At 48.2% G+C, this 22,052-nt stretch overlaps 1 protein-coding gene across 1 annotated transcript in view; it reads left to right on the plus strand.

Moving 5' to 3' along the window:
* The window catches only part of LOC137142568 (uncharacterized), a 195,859-nt gene that overhangs the window by 20,579 nt on the left and 153,228 nt on the right, over positions 1–22,052 (plus strand). The window contains 1 exon segment of the mRNA XM_067531974.1: positions 8–2,004. Coding sequence (XP_067388075.1) covers positions 8–2,004 — 1,997 coding nt within the window.

Genomic DNA, 22,052 nt, shown 5'->3' on the forward strand with positions numbered 1-22,052 from the left:
TCCCAAGTTTCCTTTCCCAGACCCAGGGAGTTACTGGATTCTCTCGTTGTTCCAGCAGATGATGGGATGGTGAGTGAGAATGAGGAGGAGGATGTTCAGCAGGGAGGTCTTGAGAAGGTGGAAGCCCAGGGGACGTTGCCGGGCAAGTCCAAGGGGAGCGCTCCCCAGAGCGCTGACGCGGGGAAGGCAGGCGAGGGCCCGCAGAAGGCAGAAGGGCAGCCGAAGAAGCCCTCGGGCAAGAGGCAGGGCAAATCTGCTCACCGCGGCTTCAAGAAGTTCCACCAGCGGAGCCTGCTGGGGCACAGCCGGTGCCACGACTGCGGCAAGAGCCTGGGCTTCAACTCGGGCTTCAACAAGCGCCCGCGGCTGCGCAGCGCGGAGAAGCCCCACAAGTGCAACGAGTGTGGCAAGTGCTTCCGGCTCAGCTCCACCCTCATCACCCACCAGCGCCGCCACGCCAGCGAGAAGCCCTACAAGTGCGCCGACTGCGGCAAGACCTTCAGCGTGGGCTCGGCCTTCATCCAGCACCAGCGCGTCCACACCGGCGGCGTCAAGCCCTGCCAGTGCAACGTCTGCGGGAAGAGCTTCAGCGCCAGCGCCGGCCTGGTCAAGCACCAGAAGCTGCACCTGGAAGAGAAGCCCTACAAGTGTGACGAGTGCGGCAAGGGCTTCAACTGGAACTCGCACCTGGAGCGCCACCGGCGCATCCACACCGGCGAGAAGCCCTACACCTGCCCCGAGTGCGGGAAGAGCTTCAGCTGGAGCTCCCACCTGGACCGGCACCGCCGCACCCACCTGGGCGGGGAGAAGGCCTGTAAGTGCACGGACTGCGGTCGCTGCATTGGCCCCAACGGCGCCAAGCCCCAGCGCGGAGGGGGCGGAGCCGCCGCCGCCGCCGCCGGCGCCGAGAAGCCCTACCAGTGCCCCGAGTGCGGCAAGGGCTTCAACAAGAGTGCCACGCTGGCCAAGCACCAGCGGTCCCACGCCGGCGACAAGCCCTACAAGTGCGAGGAATGCGGCAAGAGCTTCGGGCTGAACGCCTCCCTGCTGCAGCACCAGCGGAGCCACGCGGCCGGCAAGCCCTACCAGTGCGGCGACTGCGGCAAGAGCTTCGCCTGGAGCTCCCACCTGGACCGGCACCAGCGCATCCACATGGGCGAGAAGCCCTACCGGTGCGGGGACTGCGGCAAGAGCTTCTCGCAGAGCTCCCACCTGGAGCGGCACCAGCGGGTGCACGCCGGCTCGGAGCAGCCCTGCCAGTGCACCGATTGCGGGAAGAGCTTCCTGGCCAGCGCCAAGCGGCGCCGGGTGCTGAGCGGGGAGCGTCCCTGCAAGTGCACCGACTGCGGGAAGAGCTTCCTGTGGGGCTCCCGGGCCAGGCCGGCCCCCGCGGCGGAGAGGACCCACAAGTGCACTGAGTGCGGGAAGAGCTTCACCTACCGGGCAGAGAACGTCAAGCACCAGGGCACCCAGACGGGCGAGAAGCCGTACACCTGCCCCGAGTGCGGCAAGAGCTTTGGGCAGAACTCGGCGCTGGTGAAGCACCGGCGCATGCACACCGGCGAGAAGCCCTACAAATGCGCCGAGTGCGGGAAGAGCTTCAGCGTCCGCTCCAACCTCATCAAGCACCAGCGCACCCACCTGGGCGAGAAGCCCTACAAGTGCCCCGACTGCGGCAAGGGCTTCATCCAGAAGTCGGACCTGACCAAACACCGGCGCATGCACACCGGGGAGAAGCCCTACAAGTGCAACGTCTGCGGGAAGTGCTTCAGCGTCAGCTCCAACCTCATCAAGCACCAGCGCATCCACCTGGGCGAGAAGCCCTACCAGTGCTCCGAGTGCGGCAAGAGCTTCATCCAGCGCTCGGAGCTCACCATCCACCAGCGCGTCCACACCGGCGAGAAGCCCTACAAGTGCCCCGAGTGCGGGAAGTGCTTCAGCCGCAGCTCCCACCTCAACCGGCACCAGCGCACCCACGCCGGCGACAAGCCCTCGCTGCTCTCCGCCGCCAAGGCCCCCGCCGCTGCTGCCGGCAACCCCCTCCAGGCCTCCTCCGCCTTCTCCTCCGCCTCCTTCTCCTCCCCGCTGGGCGCCTCCTCCACCCCCATCCCCACCCTGCCCTCCTTCCCCTCCTCCCCCTCGCCCATCTCCATCCCCTCCCTCTCCAGCAACCCACTGGATCTGCCCTGGGCCCTGTCCTTCCCGTCCCGCGCCTTTCCCCACCCTTCTTTCCCCGCCCCTGCTCCGTCCGGGGCCCCGGCCTCATCACTGATAAACTAACTGCCCCTCACAGCCTCTCTGTTCCCCCTCGCACCCCCTAATTCTCGCCTGTCTCCTTCTTCACTTCCACCATATCTCTGCCCTGCATTTTGCCACCCCTCTCACTCCCCCTGCCCCCAGGGTGGTGCAGTTGGCTTCCTACTCTCCTGGTCTTTCCTCCTCCTCCTCTATTCTTTCTCCTCCTCTGAAATTCACACCATCCGCCTCTTATCTGCCCTCTCCTTCTCCTTCGGGCACCTGGCTCCTTCTACCTCCCCGCCCTTCTCTGATCCTCCAGTCCCAGTTCTGGTGACCCTCCGATACGACGGCTTCTTGCTTCCTCTCCCCAGCATCCTCATCTGACTTGCAGCACTGGGTCAGTTTCCTTGACTCTCTCCTGACCTGCTTCTCGTTGCACCTAGTTCCCTTTCTGGCCTCTCTTGGGCTCTGAGTTCTTATTCCCCAGTGACCAAGTCACCTCTTTCCATACAGCCCCCTTCCTGCGCACAGCCTTCCTCCCATGATCTTCTGTCTGTGCCTTCCCTGAAGTTCTCAGCCCCTTCCTCATCTCACTACAAATTTACACTGAGAAGTGTGTTGTTCGTCATTTACAGTCCATTAGCCATGGAATTCCTGGAGGTGACTGCATGGTCTTCATTTCCACTCGCCCGACACCTCCATCCTTTCTTGTCTGTATCACTATGCCCTGGCTTATGCTTCTATTCCAGCTCCCATGCTGCCGTGGGTCTCTGGAGAATATCCCATGATGATGCATATTTATTAGAACTGCAAGTTAATACTCATTTTGCTGTACCTGGCCTAACTGCCCATCACCCATCCCTTGATTTAGGTACCATCGAGTGCCTACTGTTTCTCCCTGATGATAGCCAAGAGCTAGATAAAAAACAGAGAAAGTGATTTGTGAATATGTTCATATTCAGATGGGCTAAGTTCTGTTTTGCTCCCCTTTGTGGGTTCATATTATTCTATGTAGTTGTTGTTCACAAGTAGAGCTGGTCAATTTTTTTTAAAGAAAATATTTTTTGTCCAAACATCCTTTTTCAAAAACGATCATTTTTGCAAAATCATTTGGGTTTTTGTTTTTTTTTTTCAAATTTTTTCCATTTTATTTTTTACAGAAATGTTGCAAATATTTTAGCCTCTTGTTCTTTGGTGTGGGTTTTTTTTTCACTTTTTCATGTCATTTTTTTGGTTTCCGTTTTGCTCGGATTCCATTGCCAATTTTGATGGGTGGGCTTTGTAAAATGCTAGTAATTCTTCAAAATCAAAACAAATCTTTCATCATCAATTTTTTTTCATTTCAGACTCAAAAATTCCATTTTCTAAAATTATGATTTTCAAAAATGAAGACTAATCTATAAAAATAAGTTCTGAAAATTTAGAAAAAAAATTAAAACCATTTTTTTTTAAAAAAAAAGGAACAAAAATACTTTTGAAATGTTCGCAATTAATAAAAAAAAGTTTCAGCCAGTTTTGTTCAGGAGTAATTGGAGTGCTGCAACTTATTTGTGAAAATGTTCACAAATCTAGAAATTTTCCACACATTTTCATATTCATGTGTGTTAGTTCAAAAATATGCACTGGAAAGTGTGATATCCCTGTTTATAAAATTTTCAGTCATTCAATCAGGAGGCAGAAACGATACCACGTGACTTAGGTGACCAATTGCACAACAGATGCATGCACACGCAGAAGTAATGGATAGTCAAATTATACCACTGTCAAAATACCCATAGAATATAAATTGTTCACGTAGGCTATTCTGCTGATATTTACAAATCCTTGGGCCAAGTGTTCAGCTGGTATAAATCAGCTAGGCTTCATTGAGATCAATAATGGAGCTGTATCAGTTTATGCCAACTAAAGAACTGGCTGTATAAATCTATTGGTAGGAAACAGGATTGGCTTGTGAATGACCCACTCACGGGAGGGAGGGAGGAAAGCTAAAATCAAAATAAATATTATTCACAATGGAAAATTCTACCATCTCTTTTGAAAGCCTCTTGACCAGTCTCTGCTTTCTGTCTTCATCAATAACCAATCCTGCCTTCTCTTCTCTGTCCAGAACTTTGCTAAAATACTTCAGACAAGGAAAGAAATCAGTGCCATTTGGTATAAGTTATCTGCCCCTTGACTCCCTGTCCTCCACCCAGGCTCCCCAACTCTCTTCTGAACCCCAGTTCCATTTGCTTTTCCTGACCTGCCCCTCTCTTGCTTTCCCTTTCTCTAGCTCTCTCTCGGGTCTGGTCTGTACTAAAATGTTAGCTTGACCTAGCTACATCGCTCAGGGGTGTGAAAAAATCCACACTCCGGAGAGACGTAGTTTAGCTGACCAACCCCCGTGCTACGGTGATGGAAGAATTCTTCTATTGGCTTAGCAGCCAACTCTCGGGGAGGCGGATTACCACCGCAGATCAGAGAGCCCTTTCTGTCAGCAGAAGCAGCGTCTACACTGAAATGCTGCAGCTGTGTTGCTTTAGGGTTTCAAATGTAGAGAAGCCCTCTGTGTTCCCTCCTTCAGCTTCCCAGAGTTCACTCCAACACCGCAGGATCCCAGCTCCCTGACTTCCCTCCCGCTCCATCCTGTCTGCCTATTTTCTCTTTTTTTCCCCTCTGTTTTCCACTGTCCTCCTGGTTGCCCAGAGTCACCCCTCTCGGAATTATTGCAGACTCCTCTCTCTCCATTCCCTCCTACCCCATCCTGGCTGTCCCCAGATCCCGACAGCTCTTCCTCTTACGGCACCTCCCTTTCTTTCCCTCTGCTTCCTGGTCCATGCTCTGGCCATGTCTCAGCTTGACCACTGCACCCTGCTGCTCTCCAGCCTCCCTGCTTTCCTGCTCACATCTCTTCAGTCCACACAGACCATCCTCCTCGCTCTCTGCTCCAACTAGACCGCCCCCTCCCAGAACCCCAGCCCTGCTTCTTCCTGCAGCAGTAGGGGACCCGATCCCGTAGTCGGGCCCATTTCAGCATTGATTTCGTTGGGACTCAAGCACATATTCAAGTGCTTTGCTGAGCTCCCCTCCAAGGCTGCATGAGGCTGCTCCAGCCTGCACCTCTGATCTTATCTCCTCCTATGCCCCACTCCCTCCCACCCTCCCTCTGCCTAACCGTGCCAAGTGTGACCTCCGGCTATTGGGCCAGGGCCCCAGCTATACAAATCTGCATCCACGTGGCAAACAGCAGGTTACACTGGCTGAGACCGTGTCCCATTATCTCCATTGTGTCCCTTATGGGAAGGTGTAATAGGGAGGGAAAAGAGGGGGGTATTGGATAAAAGTTAAACAAGAAAGTAGGAAAGGGTTAAAGCCCACATCCTGCAAACACATATGCACCCGCTTAACTGATACAGTCCCACTGAAATCAGAAGAGCGACTCACAGTGCATACAGCTAAGCATGTGCGTCAGTGTTTGCAGTAGCAGGGCCTAAATGAATAAACCCAATAATAGTAATTTAAAAAAAAAAAGTGCTGAAGAGTTAAAAGACATTTCTGGAAAACCAGTGGGAAAGGAAAGGGTTAAACACAATTGTGAAAAATGCTAAAGAGGTCGAGAAAATTAAAAAGAAAAAGAAAACAAAAGGGTTAAAAGCCAAATTTTTTAAGAGAAAAAAACCTAAAAAATAGAAACCAAGAAAGATTAAAACATTTTAAAAAGAAAATAGGGAAGAGCTGAAATATATACATGATTGTAAATGATTACAAATTAAAAGAAATTAGGAAAGGGTGAACTATTAAAGGCAAGGAATTGCAAAGGGTTTACAAATTAGAAGTAAATGAGAGGTTTAAAATAGAAATACAAACCAGAATTGGATCATATTAATCATTCAGTTTGGAATGTTTAAGAGTATAAGAAAATAGATTTAAACATGAAAAAGAAACTGTAAACGGTTAAAAAGTTATATGAAAATAGGAAAAGACTTGTTGGGTTTAGTGCACAGGTGCTGGTGCCGTTGGTGGCCTGTGATATATATATATAGGAGGTCAGACTAGATATCTGGTCACCCCTTCTGGCCTTAAACTCTTCGATTACATACAAGAAGAGGAAAGTGAAAGACAACATGTATTAAAAGAAATAGAAACACAGCAACAGTTAAAGATAAAACCAGAGAAAGCGATAAAAATAATTTTTAAAGCTAATAGAGAATAATTTAGACAATGGTTCAAATCATATGAAAGCAACAGAAACAATAGACAATGTGGAACGGAGGGAAGGAGAAAATAAATAAGAGGAATCAGGCAAAAAGCTGATGATCCAAAAGGCAACCAGGCAGCAGGGTCTATGGCAGCTGCAGATGCTGAGATAGCCCAAACTCTGATTCACGTGGGGTGCAATTCCCCTCCCCGATATGAAGAACCCCCTGTGTGGGGTCACTGAGCAAAGCAGCCTTGCCTGAGGCATGCGGGTCGTAACGTGATGCTCCTGGATGAGACGTCAGCAACTGAAATCCTGGACCTCTGGATCTGAAAGCAGGAGCCTTGCTCTCTGAGCTAAAAGAATTGGCTTTGATAGCTAGGCAGAAGATCTGTAGCAGGCTCTTACATGTCTGTGTGGTCGGTCACTAGAGAGGGAGAGAAAACCACGCTGAACAAGCACGTGTCCCTGAGCTCTTTGTGAGAAAGCGCCCTGGGACTAGGGCAGAGGGGCTGCCTGCCACTCTAATGTAAGTTGGAGGAGCAGCCCCCAGGGACCTGAGTAACAGCCAGGGGCGGGGGTGGGTGGAGCCTGGATATTCAGGCAAAGAATGGTCCCTTTCCTGCCCATGGTCACCGCGTGGGACTGGGCGTGAGTAGAGTTGCTTGCACGTGAGTGTTTGCAGGATCAGGCTGAGACGGCTGACTGCCTTTCTTTGTGCAGATATGGGTGTTAAATATTAGGAATGACCCCACCAGGTGTCCCTGGGGCTGGTTCCCTTCTCTCTCTCCCTGGTGTGAATCAAGGGTAACCCCACTGGAATTACACTGATGTTAAATTGATGCAACAGAGTTGAGGAACAAGCCCAGTGACTCCAGCTACTCACTTGTGTAATTGGTGTTGGCAGAATAAGCCCCTAGGAACTTGATACGCAGGCAGCTGCTCTCACACATCTTTATTTGCCTTCAGAGCCACTGTGGGAGTCGTAAAGTTCTGGGGCCAGATCCTCATCTGTTGGAAACTGGCAGAGCTTCATTGACTTAACTGGAGCCATGCCAATTACACCAGCTGAGGAACTGGCGGAAGTAACAGTTTGCAGCCTCCTATAAGTTCTGGGGGGAAGAGACCTGGCCCCCTAGCACAGTTTCAGGGCGTGTTGGGCCAGATCCAGTGATACCACTGCGATGGGCGCTAGAAAAAAGCCCTACAGCTTCACGGGTGCTTGGCAGCTCCTCCTGGATTTGAGCCAACGTTTAGTCATGATGCTGAGAATGAAGGTGCCTGGAACACCTCCCCGTGCTGGTGGAGCAGGGTCCCACCCTCTCTCCTCCTTCAGATCCCTATTCAGGACTTGTTCCTTCTGCAAAGTCCAGCTGTTTTAGTCTGCCACCCGCAAAAGCTTGACTTATTTACTTATTAATAGCAAACACCGCCCTGCTCTGTGATGCTCCAGCTACTAGTCAACCAGGGAGAAATTTGGCCCAGGGCCCAGAGCATGCCAGACGTCAAAGCACCACTGGTTCTTGGACCTCTGGTGCTCTGGGCTGAGCGCCAAATTTCCCGCTTTCTCTGCTTCGCATGTCTGAGCTGCTGTCTTCTCTTTGTCTCTTAGGTTGTAAGCTCTGTAGAGCAGGGACCGTGTCTTTTTCTGTGTTCTGTAGAGCACGAGCCCATTCTAGCCACTCGACAGATAACAAACTGAGCCTGTAAGTGCCCTGGTAGTGGTGGTGGAGGGGAAGCTTATGGTCCACCAGAGACTCCACACAGGAGGGAAAACCATTATAAATGCCCGGCTGTGGCCGGAGCTCAGATCCCATCAGAGTACCTGCTCTGAAGAGACACCCGTATAAGTGACCTGACTGAGGGGGAAAAGCTTTGGTGAGATCTCACTCCTTGTTATGCACCAGAGACTCCACTCTGGAGAGAGACCCTGGAGATGCCCCGGTGTGGGCTGCTTCCTGTGCATATCAGAGGCATGAGCATCCCGCTGCCTGTCTCTGGATTCGGGGGCAGCAGCGGGTGACCCCAAGCTGAGCAGTGGTCCTCTGGCTCCACCTGGCCTAGCAAACCCCAGGTGGGTGAGAGAGAGAGAACAAGCCGCCCATGGCTTCCTGCCCTGGCTGAAGATTCGCTCTCCATGCCCTGTGATCCATGCTGTCTCCACTGCTGGGGCCAACAGAAGAGGAATGGAGAGCCCCTGCCCTCTGAAGACGTCTCCCTCATCTTGGAGCCTGGGAACAGGCACATCACGCCTTCCCAGGAGACCTGAGACCCAATGGCCTCCTGTCTTTCAACACGTCCGTTGCCTGGATCCGCTTCTGGAGCGGTGGTGAGGAGGGGGAGGGTGGCTGGTGTCCTCATGACCCCTTTTCTCCCAAATGCTTCCAAGACACCTGGTGGGTCGCCGCCTGGCGTTCTCCACTGAGCTAAAGGGAATCCCCTCTTCCCATGAGAGTGTTTGAGGATGGGGGAGTTGAGAGCCAGAGTGGGAGGGAACTGTGTGGCGGGGAGAAATGGGATCGGTGATGCGGGGATGGGCACTAGAGAGGGAGGGTGCACAGGTTGTGGAGGATCAAATGTTGGGAGGTTATAGGATGAGGGGGATGGGATAGGGTTGGAGAGATGCAGCCCCTACATCATTCTCCCACTCTGCGCCCATCCCTGCCTCCCTCCACTTCCCCACTCTTCCCCTGCTCAGACTGGAGTTCGGGAGTTTCCCTTTAGCAGGGACTCAGAAAGGATAAAGGGAGAAACTCTGAAATCAGAGGTTCATGGGACCTGCTGGGCCCAACCCATCCAGCAGGGGAAATGTGGGGAGTGACGGGAGAGAGCATGGGGAGGAAGGAGGAGATATAGGTGGGTAACACCCATGAGGGTGGGATGAGAGAAAGAGCAGCTCTATTCATGGTAAAAGCCTTAGTGCAGCATGTGGTTAACCTGTGGAACCCACAGCTGCAGGAGATTACTGGGGCAAACAGGTTAGCAAAGGCATCTCCCAGCTCCAGAGTGCAGGCTGGGATGCTGCATTGTAATAACTCCATGACAGGGCGCTCAGTGCCTCCTCCAAGAGGGACCTGCCTTGAGCCTGAACATCCAGTGAAAGGGCTGAGTGTATGACCGTCTCCTGGAGGGACAGAGACACAAATGTATCTGGTCCTGCTCCTAAACCAGGTGGTGATCCCACCTCTCCCAGGCAAAGGGAGCTGGATTATTCAAGATGGAAGCTGGGGAAACAACTCCCCTAGTCATGCCTGAACCCTGCCTGACCCACATCAGTGAGACCAGAGGGAGAAGATCTTGACATTCAGCTGGGCATCTTCCACCCCATCTGCCACAGAGTCCTGGGTGGGGATGACAGAGACTTAACCAGAGACTCTTTCTTTGTGCTGCACTCATCCCCAGAGGGGATAGAAACCTCAGCTGGGATCAGAGATGCTGGAACCTGCCCCCCTGCCTGTGAAAGTGGCAGCCAGCTGACGAGAGATTCATGCTACAATATTAGATGGTAATTACTTAACTACAGTTTAACTGAGATTTATATATTTTCTAGTATCTGCTCGTTTGCTTTTGTAACTGGCTCCCACTGTCTCACTGTACTTTCTGATCAGCTTGGAAAATGTTTTACTGCTTGTGACCAGCCCATTTGTTTTTTTGAAACGCAATGTACCGGATTGAACTTTTTGTGCATTTTGAGCTATGATGGCTCCATTTTTTTATTTTATTTTATTTCATTCTCTTTCTTTCAATGAGTAGTAATAAATTAGAACCTAGTTATCCCGACAGCCTAGCATCTTGAGTCCTTTCGCGGGAAAACAGCAAGATAAACAGACCTTGGCCGCAGCGCCTCGGAGGCTTCCCGAAAGTCCCTTGAAGATGATCATTCCATTTGAGTTCGGGGAGAAGAGACGTTAATGGCTGGGATTTAGGAGCCTGGGATTTAGGCACTGAAATCCCAGCCAAAATTGGGAACGCTCAGTACTGCTAACTGAGCTTGAAGAGTTCGAAAACCAGCAGTTGGGCTTCAAAAAAATCAAAATGTTTTTACAAAATAATAAATCCTATCACTCTTTTGTTTGTGTTACGGTAGTGCCTGGGAGCCCTAGTTTTGGACCAGGACCCCTTTTGCCAGGTATCGTACACATTTATTGCCATTTATTAGGTATATTGTGGTAGCTCCTATAAGCCCCAATCATGGACTGGGGCCATATTGTACAAATCTTGGATTCTTTCTCTTTGTAGCCTGGTTTCTGAGCTTTTTGGGTGCACTGGGTTCACAGTTCAAGCTTTTCTCTGCAACCATGAGGGCTAGAAACTTGGGGGAGGGGGGGAGGTTAAATGAAAGCTGAAATTCTCACATAATCATGTGATGATCATGTGATTCCAGCCGATGAAAATCTCCAAATATCACAAGACTCCTAAAATCACAGGAGTTGCCAGCCCTATAAATAGGTCTTGTCCTGTTTTAAATAGGTTCTATTCACCCATCCCCTTCCACCAATAGAAGATGGGCTCCTAAACAGTTTGTCCAGTCCCATTATTCATGTCTCCAAGTGATGCAACTTGCACCACTTTTGCTTAGTGTGGACTCCATCACCTAAGCAATTGCATGGTCAGGAAGACGTGGTTTTTTTATTGATAGTCTGAGACATGCTGCAACAAATACGCCAACATGCGAACCGAGACAGATAGACTAGATAGAAATGTGTCAGTGATAGAAATGGGGCAGCAACAGGATCATGGGAATTTATATTGTTATCAATTATTATATGAAGATCTGAGACACTTGCAGAGTGTTATCAAAGGGGTCCTGGATCATCGAACCCTAGCGGTAAGGCTGCTGAGCCCTGGAAAACAGAGGGGGGGGTTGGTGAAACGCTGGAGCATTATTATATTTTCAGGAATTTGCTGTGGTGGGGACTTGAGTAAAAGTATGTTGAAGATCTTATTCAGCTGACGGCTCTGGAGTGCAGCAGCCCTCCCCAGCGGCTCGTGGCCTGAAGCCTCCCGAGAAGCTGGATTTTGCAGACAAGCCCCCAGCCCAGGAGCGGACCGGGCAGGAGCTGGAGTTTGAGCTCTGTGCAGGACAAGAACAACTCTGCCAATGTTCTAGGCCCTGTGCTCCAACGTGTGATGAAATGGGGATCGGACCAAAGTCCATCCTTAGGAAGGGGGGAGGGGAATGGGACAGAAGATCCGTTACGTGACGGCCTCAGGAACACTGGGGCTGAAATGTACTGCCAGCATTTCCACAGGGGGCTCCTTCAAAACCTGCCTGCCTTAGCCAGCGACATTCCTGGAGTAAAATGTTCCACCGGACTATTACCCCCTGTCCTGCAAAAATACCTTCTCAGTCCCATACCATTCCCAAATCCACCACTATTCCTTCAATCCCCACTGCATCCCTGACTATGTCCCATGCTTCTCCCCATGAAACTCCTTTTGGTGGCTTACCCATTTGGCAGGGTCCTCACAGCAGTGACAGCTGCTTGCCCTGTGGCCTCTGGAGTGGGGGGGGGGGGTGGGAAAGGGGTCGTCTCTGGTGGCTGTCTCCGGACCACCGATGGTCTCCCATACCTGGCTGTGGTGGGTGGGTGAGTAGGGGAAGGGGTCTCCACTGGATACATTTAGGGCTCCAGGTCCTCCATCCAGAGCTAAGTCTCCATGCTGGGCCCAGGCAGGAAATCCCCCGAACCCCCTGCTGCAGAATTAGAGCCCAGGCATATATTCCTCTAAAACTTTGCAGTCTGTTTGCCTCTGTTATGTTTTCAATGCCCCTTTCAGGGCAACAGACTTATTCTCCCTTACGGAGTCCAAAGACCAAAGTTTTGATAAGGGGCACCTCTCACCATCACTCCCAGTTCATCAGTGAATTGCTGGCAACATGCAGTTTGGGAAATCTGGCGGGGCCGCAAGGGATCAAAATCTGCATGAGCGGATGCTCAGAAGGAGATCATCCCTAGATGTCAGTCAGGCAGCAATGGCTTTACACCCAGGGTGAAAACCCGGGGAGGTTCAACCCCTGCAACGCTGCATGTTGTGAGACAGCAGCTCTGCACTGACTGCAGTGCCCCATTGGAAACTGCATCTAAAGAAAAAAGAGCTCTTGGCCGTGCAGTAGAGGGGTTCCACCAACGTCCTGATGGCCATCCTGGAGTTGTGAATTCAGACCACAAGCCATTAGAGACAGTGACAGCTACGATCCTCCCTAGCATCCCACAGAGACTGCACCCTAGCCCTACCAGGAAGAGATCAGATCCTTGCCAAGATGATTACTAGCGACAGAGGCTATGCCGAGCTGCTCATATGTGCTAGGCACTGGTGAGCCAGTGCAAAGTAAGCAGAAAGTGGAGTCAATTCACATGATTCAGTGTCTCCCAGTTGCAACAGCAAAGCTGCAGGAAATCAAAGAGGCTAAAGAACAAGACGTGATTATATGCAGGCGAGAAGATGGGCCTAGAAAGATGGTCCATTATCGGGATGGCCAGGAGCACATTTCCCATTTAAAAGGAGATGGATGCAGAATGGCACCGTATTTCGAGGACAGGTAGCCTCTTTCACAAAGCAACAATGCAAAGGATGCATGCTTTGCGCTTGGGCAAAGACAGCTGTCTGTGCTGGGCTTTGCAGTTTAGTGCACGCTGAATGAGAAAGAGAGCATGGGCTTGTAGATAAGGCACTTAGCTAGAACTCAGGAGATTAGGATCAGTTCCCTACTCTACCACAGTGTCCTTGTGTGACTCAGACAAGTCACTTAGGGCTTGGTTTCAGTGGGTCTACTTCTTCGCTCAAAAGTTTAAGCACGCCTCTGAGGGCTTTCTGAACTGAAGCCGTAGGATCAGCAACCTCACAGGCCTATGCCCTGAGGCTGAGATTTTTCATAAGTGAGGTTTTCTCCGCTCTTCACAGCTGCCTCCGCTTCCCCATTGCTCTGCAGGGCTGGCTGGGAGGAGGTGAGGTGGTCACATAATCCCCTGGCAGAGTTCTCAACTTTGTGTTCTTCAAAAATAAACTGAGATCAGTTGTCAGTGAATAGTGTCCATAAGGCTGTATTTCATTAAATGTGTTTTTAACTTGCAAATTGCAGCTCTGACTCTCAGATGGGGTGTAGGTCAACTGGGGGAGGGTCACAAAAGACAATTGGGGAGTGGGGAAGTTGGTGGAGCCTAAATCTAGCTCCCCCACTTCCTGTACCCCCTTACCCTTCGAGGTCAGGTATGCTCCATCTACTTCATAAAAGACAGCAGTTGTGCAATCATCTATCCAGGGGATGTGGTGGATTCTCCATCACTTACACCAGTGGTCCAATCAGCGCACAACTGCGGCCCATGTGATGTCTTCAAGGCCATACAGGTAGTCTATAGTATGGCTGCGGCCTAGCTAACACAGAGAGCTGCATATGCGGCCCACAGTGGTAAATAGGTTGAGAACCTAGAGTCTTTAAGTCAAGACTGGCTGTCCCTTTCTAATAGATACACTCTAACTCAACCAGACATCATGGGCTTGATGCAGAAACATCTGGGGGAGATTTTGTGGCCTGTGTTATGGCCTTAAATTCTGAGAGTCACTGTAGTACCTGAGCGTCTCCCAAATATTCATGGAGTTTATGCTCACAGCATCCCTGTCAGGCAGGGCATCATTGTCTTCATTTCACACAGACCCAGAGAGAGTACAGTCAAGACTTTCAAAAGGGATCTAGCGAACAGGAGCAGTTATCAGGGGCGTTTGGTGAGGGAGTTCTCCAGGTGCAGGAGGAGCAACTAAGTGACCTTTGGGCTGAGTTTGTCGTCTGTTACTTTGGTTGTTGTGTGTTTACGTGCTAGCCGTGTGCTTGCTCGATTGTGGTGTGTAGTGAGGCCTGTTTGGAAGGTCGTGTGCTGAGCTAAGCAGCCTGGTGAGACTAGAATGAGAATTTACTCCTGGCGATCTAGTGTGAGATCCCTAATCCCTTTGGGATCCCTTGACAAGGGGGCAGGGTTAACTCAGGGAGAAAGCGGTTTAAAAAGCCAGCTGCTAAATCACAAGAGGAGCTAGCAAGTGGGAATTTTGTGAGGGATATTAGAGAGGAAGTGGGAGAGGCGGGTACACCTAAGAAACTTACTCTAAACTTAGACCAATAACACCCCTCCTCAACAAACCAAAACCAAACCAAAAAAACCTGCAAGAATAGAAATGAGGCAGGCAGAAGCCCAGCAGCTGAGTGGGGACTAGCTAGTTTATTGCACTAAATTCAGCATGTACAGTCACCTGCCTTGTGAGCAGGTGGCGTGTGTGCATTCAGTGCAAACAACTCACAGCCCTCAGAGACAGACGGGCTCATGAGGCCAGGTTGAACTGGAGGAGCTGAGGGGAACAGATAAGTACATAGAAGAGAATTTCAGGGACACAGTACAGCGGTCCCACCCCCAGTCTGAGAGCCTCTGTGCTGCTAAGAAGGATGAAGATCTGGGAAGGAGAACATCAAACTGGAGCCCAGGGAAACAATCCCATTGTTGGGTCCCTCCTTCCAGATGATGTCAGGGTATTCTCTTGCACTGAAGATACCCCTCCAGGGGAGGGGACCCCAGTTATTAGGAAGAGATAGGTAAGAATAATGGGGGATTTGGTTATTAGAAATATAAGATAGCTGGGTTTGTGATGACCAGGAGAACTGCATGGTGAATTGCCTGCCGGGTGCAAAGGTTGCAGACCTCTTGAGACATCTAGCAGTGCAGGGGAGGAGCCGGTGGTCGTGGTACATGTAGGTGCCAGTGACATAGGGAAGGATCGGGGAGAGGTCCTGGAAGCCAAATGTAGGCTGCTAGGTAAGAGATTAAAGTCCAGGAGCTCCATGGTAGCTTTCTCAGAAACGCCTCCAGTTCTATGAGCAGGGCCAGTTTGACAGCAGAACTGCAGAGTCTCAATGCAAGGATGAGACAATGGTATTGAGAAGAGGGGTTTAGGTTTATTAGGAACTGGGGAACCTTTTGGGAAAGGAGGAGCCTATACAGGAAGTGTGGGCTTCACCTAAACTAAACGGAACCAGATTGCTGGTGCAGGTGGTGGTCTCATTGACCCTTCCAGTCAAGGGTAGGGCCCAGGCAGAGACAAACAAATACTGGAGGTGAATACGTGGCCACATGGATGATGTTGCCAGGAGGGCTTCGGCTTCCTCAACCAGAGGTGGTTGTTCCGAGAAGAAGGACTGCTGAGCAGTGACGGGTTCTCCTTTCAAGGAAGGAGAAGAGTATCTTCAGATACAGACTGGCTAACCTAGCTTTCAACTGGGTTTGAGGGGCACAGGAGACAAAAGCCTACAGGTAAGTCCAGAACATGGGAGCCTGAGTTGAGGGTTAGAATCTGGGGGGAACATGGGCACAAAGGAGAGACAGGGAGGCAATACAGAGGAGAAAACTAATGAACATGTTAGATGTCTGCATACTAATGCAAGAGGTCTGGTGAATGAAGAGGAAGAGCTAGAAATATTAGTGAATAATCACGACGACGACATAACTGGCATCACTTGGTGGGATAATTCACGTGACTGGAATATTGATATAGAAGGGCACAGCATGTTCAGGAAGGACAGGCAGGGATAAAAGGGAGGAGGTGTTGTGTTGTATATCACAGTGAGGTCCAGCTAGAAGTGGGAGATAGACCTGCTGAAAGTCTCTGGGTAAGGATAAAGAGTAAAAAACAAGGGTCAATCATGTTAGGGGTCTACTATAGATCACATAACCAGGAAGAAGAGATGGATGAGGCTTTTTTTAAACTAGCAAAATCATCTAAAGCACTTGGTGGTGATGGGAGACTTCAGCTACCCAGACATCTGTTGGGAAAATAATGCAGCCGAGCGCAAATTATCCAACAAGTTCTTGGAATGCATTGGAGACAACTTTTTACTACAGAGGGTGGAGAAAGTAACTAAGGGAGAAGCTGTTCTAGATTTGATTCTGACTAATAGGGAGGAAATGATTGAGAATTTGAAGGAGGGAGGCAGCTTACGTTTAAGTGATTGTGAAATGACAGACTTCATGATTCTAATGAATGGTGGGAGGGGAAACTGCAGAATAAAGAGAAGGGACTTCAAGACTTTAGCAAACACAGAGAATTGGCAGGTAAGATCCCATGGGAAGCAAGTCTAAGGGAAAAGAGACTTCAGGAGAGTTGGTAGATTTTAAAAGAATCATTATTACGGTCACAAGAGCAAACAATCCCAATGGGTAGGACAGATAGGAAGTATGGTAAAAGACCACCCTGGCTTACGCAGTAGATCTTCAGTGACCTGAAACTCAAAAAAAAAAAAAAAAAAAAAGTTCTACAAAAAGTGGAAACCAAGTCAAATTATGAAAGATGAATATATAAAAAAACAATACAGAAGAATGTAGGGAGAAAATTAGAAAGACCAAGGCACAAAACAATTAAACTAGCTAGGGACATAAGGGTAACAAGAAAACATTTCACAATTACATTAGAAGCAAGAGGAAGACCAATGACAGAGGGAAAGACAAAGACAGAAAATGCAGCATTGGCCAAAGCGTTAAATGCCATTTTTGTTTCAGTTTTCACCAAAAAGGTTAGCAGTGATTGGACAACTAACATAGCGAACATCCGTATAAATGGGATAGAATCTGAGGCTAAAATAGAGAAAGAACAAAAATTACTTAGACAAGTTAGATGTCCTCATGTCAGCATGGCCTGGCTAAATATGTGCTAGAATACTTAAGGAACAGCTGAAGAGATCTCTGAGCCATTAGCAATTCTCTTTGAGAACTCATGCAGGATGGAAGAGACCCGAAAGGACTGGAAAAGGGCAAATATAGTACCTATCTATAAAAAGAGGAATAAGAACAACCCTGGGAATTATAGGTAAGCTTAACTTCGATACCTGGAAAGATAATCGAGCAAAGAATCAATTTGTAAGCATCTAGAAGAAAATAAGGTGATAAGTAACAGTCAACAGGGATTTGTCAAGAATAAATCATGTCAAACCAACCCAATATCCTTCTTTGACAGTGTAACAAGCCTTGTGGATGGGGGGAAGCCGTAGATGTGATTTATCTCAACTTTGTAAAACTTTTGATTCTATCTCACATGACCTTCTCATAAGCAAACTAAATGAACCTACTATAGGGTGGGTGGGTGCACAACTGGTTGGAAAACTGTACTCAATGAGTAGTTATCAATGGTTCACTGTCAAGCTGGAAAAGCAGATTGAGTGGGATCTTGCAGAGATCAGTCCTGGGTCCAGTTCTGTTCAATATCTTCATAAATTATTTGAAAATGGCATAGAGAGTATACTTATAAAGTTTATGGATGATACCAAGCTGGGAGGGGTAGCCAGTGTTTTGAAGGACAGGATTAGAATTCAAAATGATGTTGACAAATTGGAGAAATGGTCTGAAATAAATAGGATGAAATTAAATAAACACAAATGCAAAGTACTCTGCTTAGGAAGGAATAATCAATTGCACAAAATGGGAAGTGACTGCCTAGGAAGGAGTATTGCAGAAAAGGATCTGGGGGTTAGAGTTAATCACAAACTAAATATGAGTCACGATGTAATACTGTTACAAAAAGCATCATTCTGGGAGGTATTAGCAGCAGTGTGGTAAGCAAGACACAAGACGTAATTCTTCCACTCTACTCAGTACTGATAAGGCCTCAACTGGAGTACTGTGTCCAGTTCTGGGCACCACACTTTGGGAAAGATGTGGACAAATTGGAGAAAGTCCAGAGGAGAGCAATAAAAATGATTTAAGGTCCAGGAAACATGACCTATGAGGAAAGATCGAAAAAACTGGGTTTGTTTAGTCTGGATCAGAGAAGACCAGGGGCGCAGAACATGATAACTGTCTTCAAATATGTGAAAGGTTACTATAAAGAGGAGGATGGTAAATTATTCTCCTATCCTATTATTATCTATCCAATAAAGGACAGGGCGAGAAGCAATGGGCTTAAATTGAAGCAAGGGAAATTTAGGTTTGATATTAGGAAGAACTCCCGAACTGTCAGGGTAAATAAGCACCGGAGCAAATTACCTACATAAGTTGTGGAATCTCCATCACTGGAAGTTTTTAAGAACAGGTTAGGCAAACACCAGTCAGGGATGGTTTAAATAATACTGAGTCCTACCTCAGTGCAGGGGGCTGGACCAGCTGACCTATTGAAGTGCTTTCCAGTTTCTACATTTCTATGCAAAAATTGAAAAAAGTCATAGAGGAGTTTTTAAAATACGGACCTTCGGGAAAGCCAACAGGTGTGGAGGAACACACGGTTCAGACAGAGACACCATTTAGGGGGATATTCTATATCCTAGTAGAGAGGAGAAGACAGAAATTGACAAAGTAAAGGTAGGAACTGAAGAGAAACAGTCAAATGAAAAAGAGTCCCATTCAGTCACATCACATGATGGCAGACAATTAAATATTGACAAATTTTATAAGTGCTTCTATACAAATGCAAAAAGACTAATATGCTAAGATGGGTCAACTTGAGTGCCTAGTATTAGAGGTTATTGAAATAATACGCATCAAGAATCTTAATGGAATTATGATAATCAATGGGGTATGGTAATACCAAGATACAGAATATATAGGAAAGACAGAGTAGGTTGAGCTGGTGGGGCAGTGGTACAATATGTGAAAGAAAGTTTGGAGTCACATATAGTAAAAATCTTAAATGAATCAAACTGTGCCATAGAATCTCTATGGGTAGGAATTCCAGGCTTCAGTAATAAAGAGTATAGCAGTATAAATATAATACTGACCACCAGACTAGGATGGTGATGGTGACTGTGAAATATTCAGGGAGATAGAGAGGCTACAAGAACGGAAACCCCAATAATAATGGGGGATTTCAACTATCCCCATATTGACTGGGTATATGTCGCCTCAGGACAGGATGCAGAGGTAGAATTTCTGGACACCATTCATGACTGCTTCTCGGAACAGCTAGTCCTGGAATCCACAAGGCAATTCTTGATTTAGTCCTACGTGGAGTACAGTATCTGGTCCAAGAGCTGAATATCACTGAATCACTTGATAAGAGCAACCATAAGGTAATTAAATTTAATATCCTTAAAGGGATGGGAAATACCAAAGAAACCCACCACAGTAGCATTTAATTTAAAAAAGTGAACTACACAATAATTAGGAAGCTAGTTAAGTGGAAATTAAAAGGAACAGTCACAACAGTGAAATGCCTGCAAACGACATGGAAATTATGTAAAAAGACCATAGCTGGAGCTCAAACTAAAAGAAAGCAACAAATAAAAATAAAGAAATACATACATAAAACCAGTAAGAGGACCAAAAAAATGCCATCATGGCTAAACAGCGGAGTAAAGGAAGCTGTTAGAGGCAAAACGGCATCCTTTAAAAATTGAAAATCAAATCCTGCTGAGGAAAAGAGAAAGGAGCATAAACTCTGGGAAGTGAAGTACAATTAGACAGGCTGAAAATGAATGTGAAGAGCAACTAGCAAAAGACACAAAAACTAAATGCAAACGCTTTTTTAAGAAGCATGAAATCCGCCAGACAATCAGCAGGACCACTGGATGACCAAGGTTCTAAAGGAGCACTCAAGGAAGACAAGGCTGTTGCAGAGAAAAAGCTGAATGAATTCTTTGCATCCGTCTTCACTGCAGAGGATGTGAGGGAGAGTGCCACATCTGAGCCATTCTTTTTAGGTGACAAATCTGAGAAACTGTGTTAACTACTGATGCTGAACAATCTTTTCTCCCTCGTATTTAGCTGTGACACTCTGAGTACATTTCCTAGAGCTGAAAAAGAGCTCTGTGTAAGCCTGAAAGCTTCTCTCTCACAACCAGAGGTTGGTCTAATAAAATGTATTACCTCATCCACCTTGTCTCGCTAATATCCTGGGACCAACAGGGCTACAACAACACTGCACACATCTTAGAGTCTCAGCCATGGCTCCTCTGGTGGAATTTGGATCTACAAACTAAAACAAAGACTAACAAAGTGCTACAGAACTCTGGTTGTTTTTGCTGTATGCAGACTAACACGGCTACCCCTCGGGAACTGATCTACAAATTGTTTGCAATGTATCATCACCATCTAGTGGACACTGTAAGAGAAGCCGTTCTGAAATTTCAGCTGGAGATTAGTACCTGCTCACCAAACTGTTTGGCTGGTGAGACCTGAAATCTGGTTGGATGCCAAGTCTCAGTCACTTGGAATTTGGGCAGCTGCACCATCTCCATCCTGCCTTCATTCCTGCTCTGGATCAACTACTCTGCATCCGAAGCTGTGAAGCAAAGGACTGAGACCCATCCAGGTACTGGATGTACAGCAGAGGAACTGTACAAGCCTGCAAACTTCACAGTTTTGCTGAGAATCTGATTTATATGGACTTTGAAGTCATTTTTATGTATCTGATTACTTTGACCACTTAACATCTCTCTTCTTATTTGTTTCTTTCCTTTATAATAAACCTTTAGTTCAGTTATTGAAAGATTGACTGGCAGGGTGGTATTTTGGTTAAGATCCAAACTTATATTGGTCTGGTAATGTGGCCAACCCTTTGGGGATTAGTAGAACATTTTTGGTAAAGGGAAGAGAATTTTAATAACTTGTCTCTTTACTGGTCCCAGTTGCTGATTGGGAGCCAGAGACTGAGATGCAGTAAAGGGAGCTGTGTATTTCTTATAGCTTCTTGATATCCAGTGTGGGAAATCAGGAGCACTGTTCATGACTGATCAGGGGACCTCACTTCAGTGTTACCCACCAGTTCTGGGTGAATCTGCTCTCCTTTTGCAGCCTGCCCTGCCCTTGGCATTTTCAGGTGGGCTACCCTGGGCACAGACAGGTCACATACTCCTATTGGACACAGAATGGGATGAGATGGCCCAGTTATTTCAGTTTAAATGGGACTTGTGGGGTGAGGTCAAGGATGAACTGGTCTGAGTCAAAACTCCAATCCAAGGGGTCTGGATGTTTTCGTAGATCTGGTTATCTATGCTGACAATCTTCTGCATGAGTGACAGGAAGAAAGAAAAGTTGTGTCACAACCGTGTCCCTTGCTATCAGATTCTGCACCACCAGTTAAGCCCAAGCAGATAGACCTGACCCTCCGGCAACTCGCTCCTGAAGAGAGAGATTTCCAACAATGCCTTACTACTGTGGGGAGCGGGGCCATACTATCTCTAGTTGCCCCATGAGGATGGCAGGAAAATGAGCCATCCCAGACTCAGTGAAAGGGGCTAGGCTTGGGGTCCTGACAGAGTGTCCTTCTGGAACCTGAAATGAGGTCCTGACTGGAATGCACACTGGCTCTCATCACCGTACCTGCAAGCACCAGCTAAGTTATGAATCTTGGGGCATCCCCAACTTCTTCCTCATTGCACTCATTGACTGGGGTATAGCAGACAACTTTATCAACACTGAAGCAGCTTGTTGGAGGTCCAGTGCAATTTGAGTTGCCTGACCACGGTCCTACAGGCCTCGCGTAGCGTTAGTTGCTTGCTTGGCTGTTCTGACCCCTGTAGCTTGACATCTTCCAGTTGGCAGAAATAAATAGCACTACTACGTAACCTTGCAGATGTCTCAGTTTCTGCACACCCCAGCACATAACAAGACAAAATACACAACATGTATGCTTCCAGCTGCATATAGATAACGGTGATGGGAACAAGTTA

This window comes from Emydura macquarii, unplaced genomic scaffold (assembly GCF_026122565.2).
Source record: "Emydura macquarii macquarii isolate MOO-44397 ecotype Brisbane River unplaced genomic scaffold, CSIRO-AGI_Emac_v2 contig_3231, whole genome shotgun sequence".
Taxonomy (NCBI): domain Eukaryota; kingdom Metazoa; phylum Chordata; order Testudines; family Chelidae; genus Emydura; species Emydura macquarii.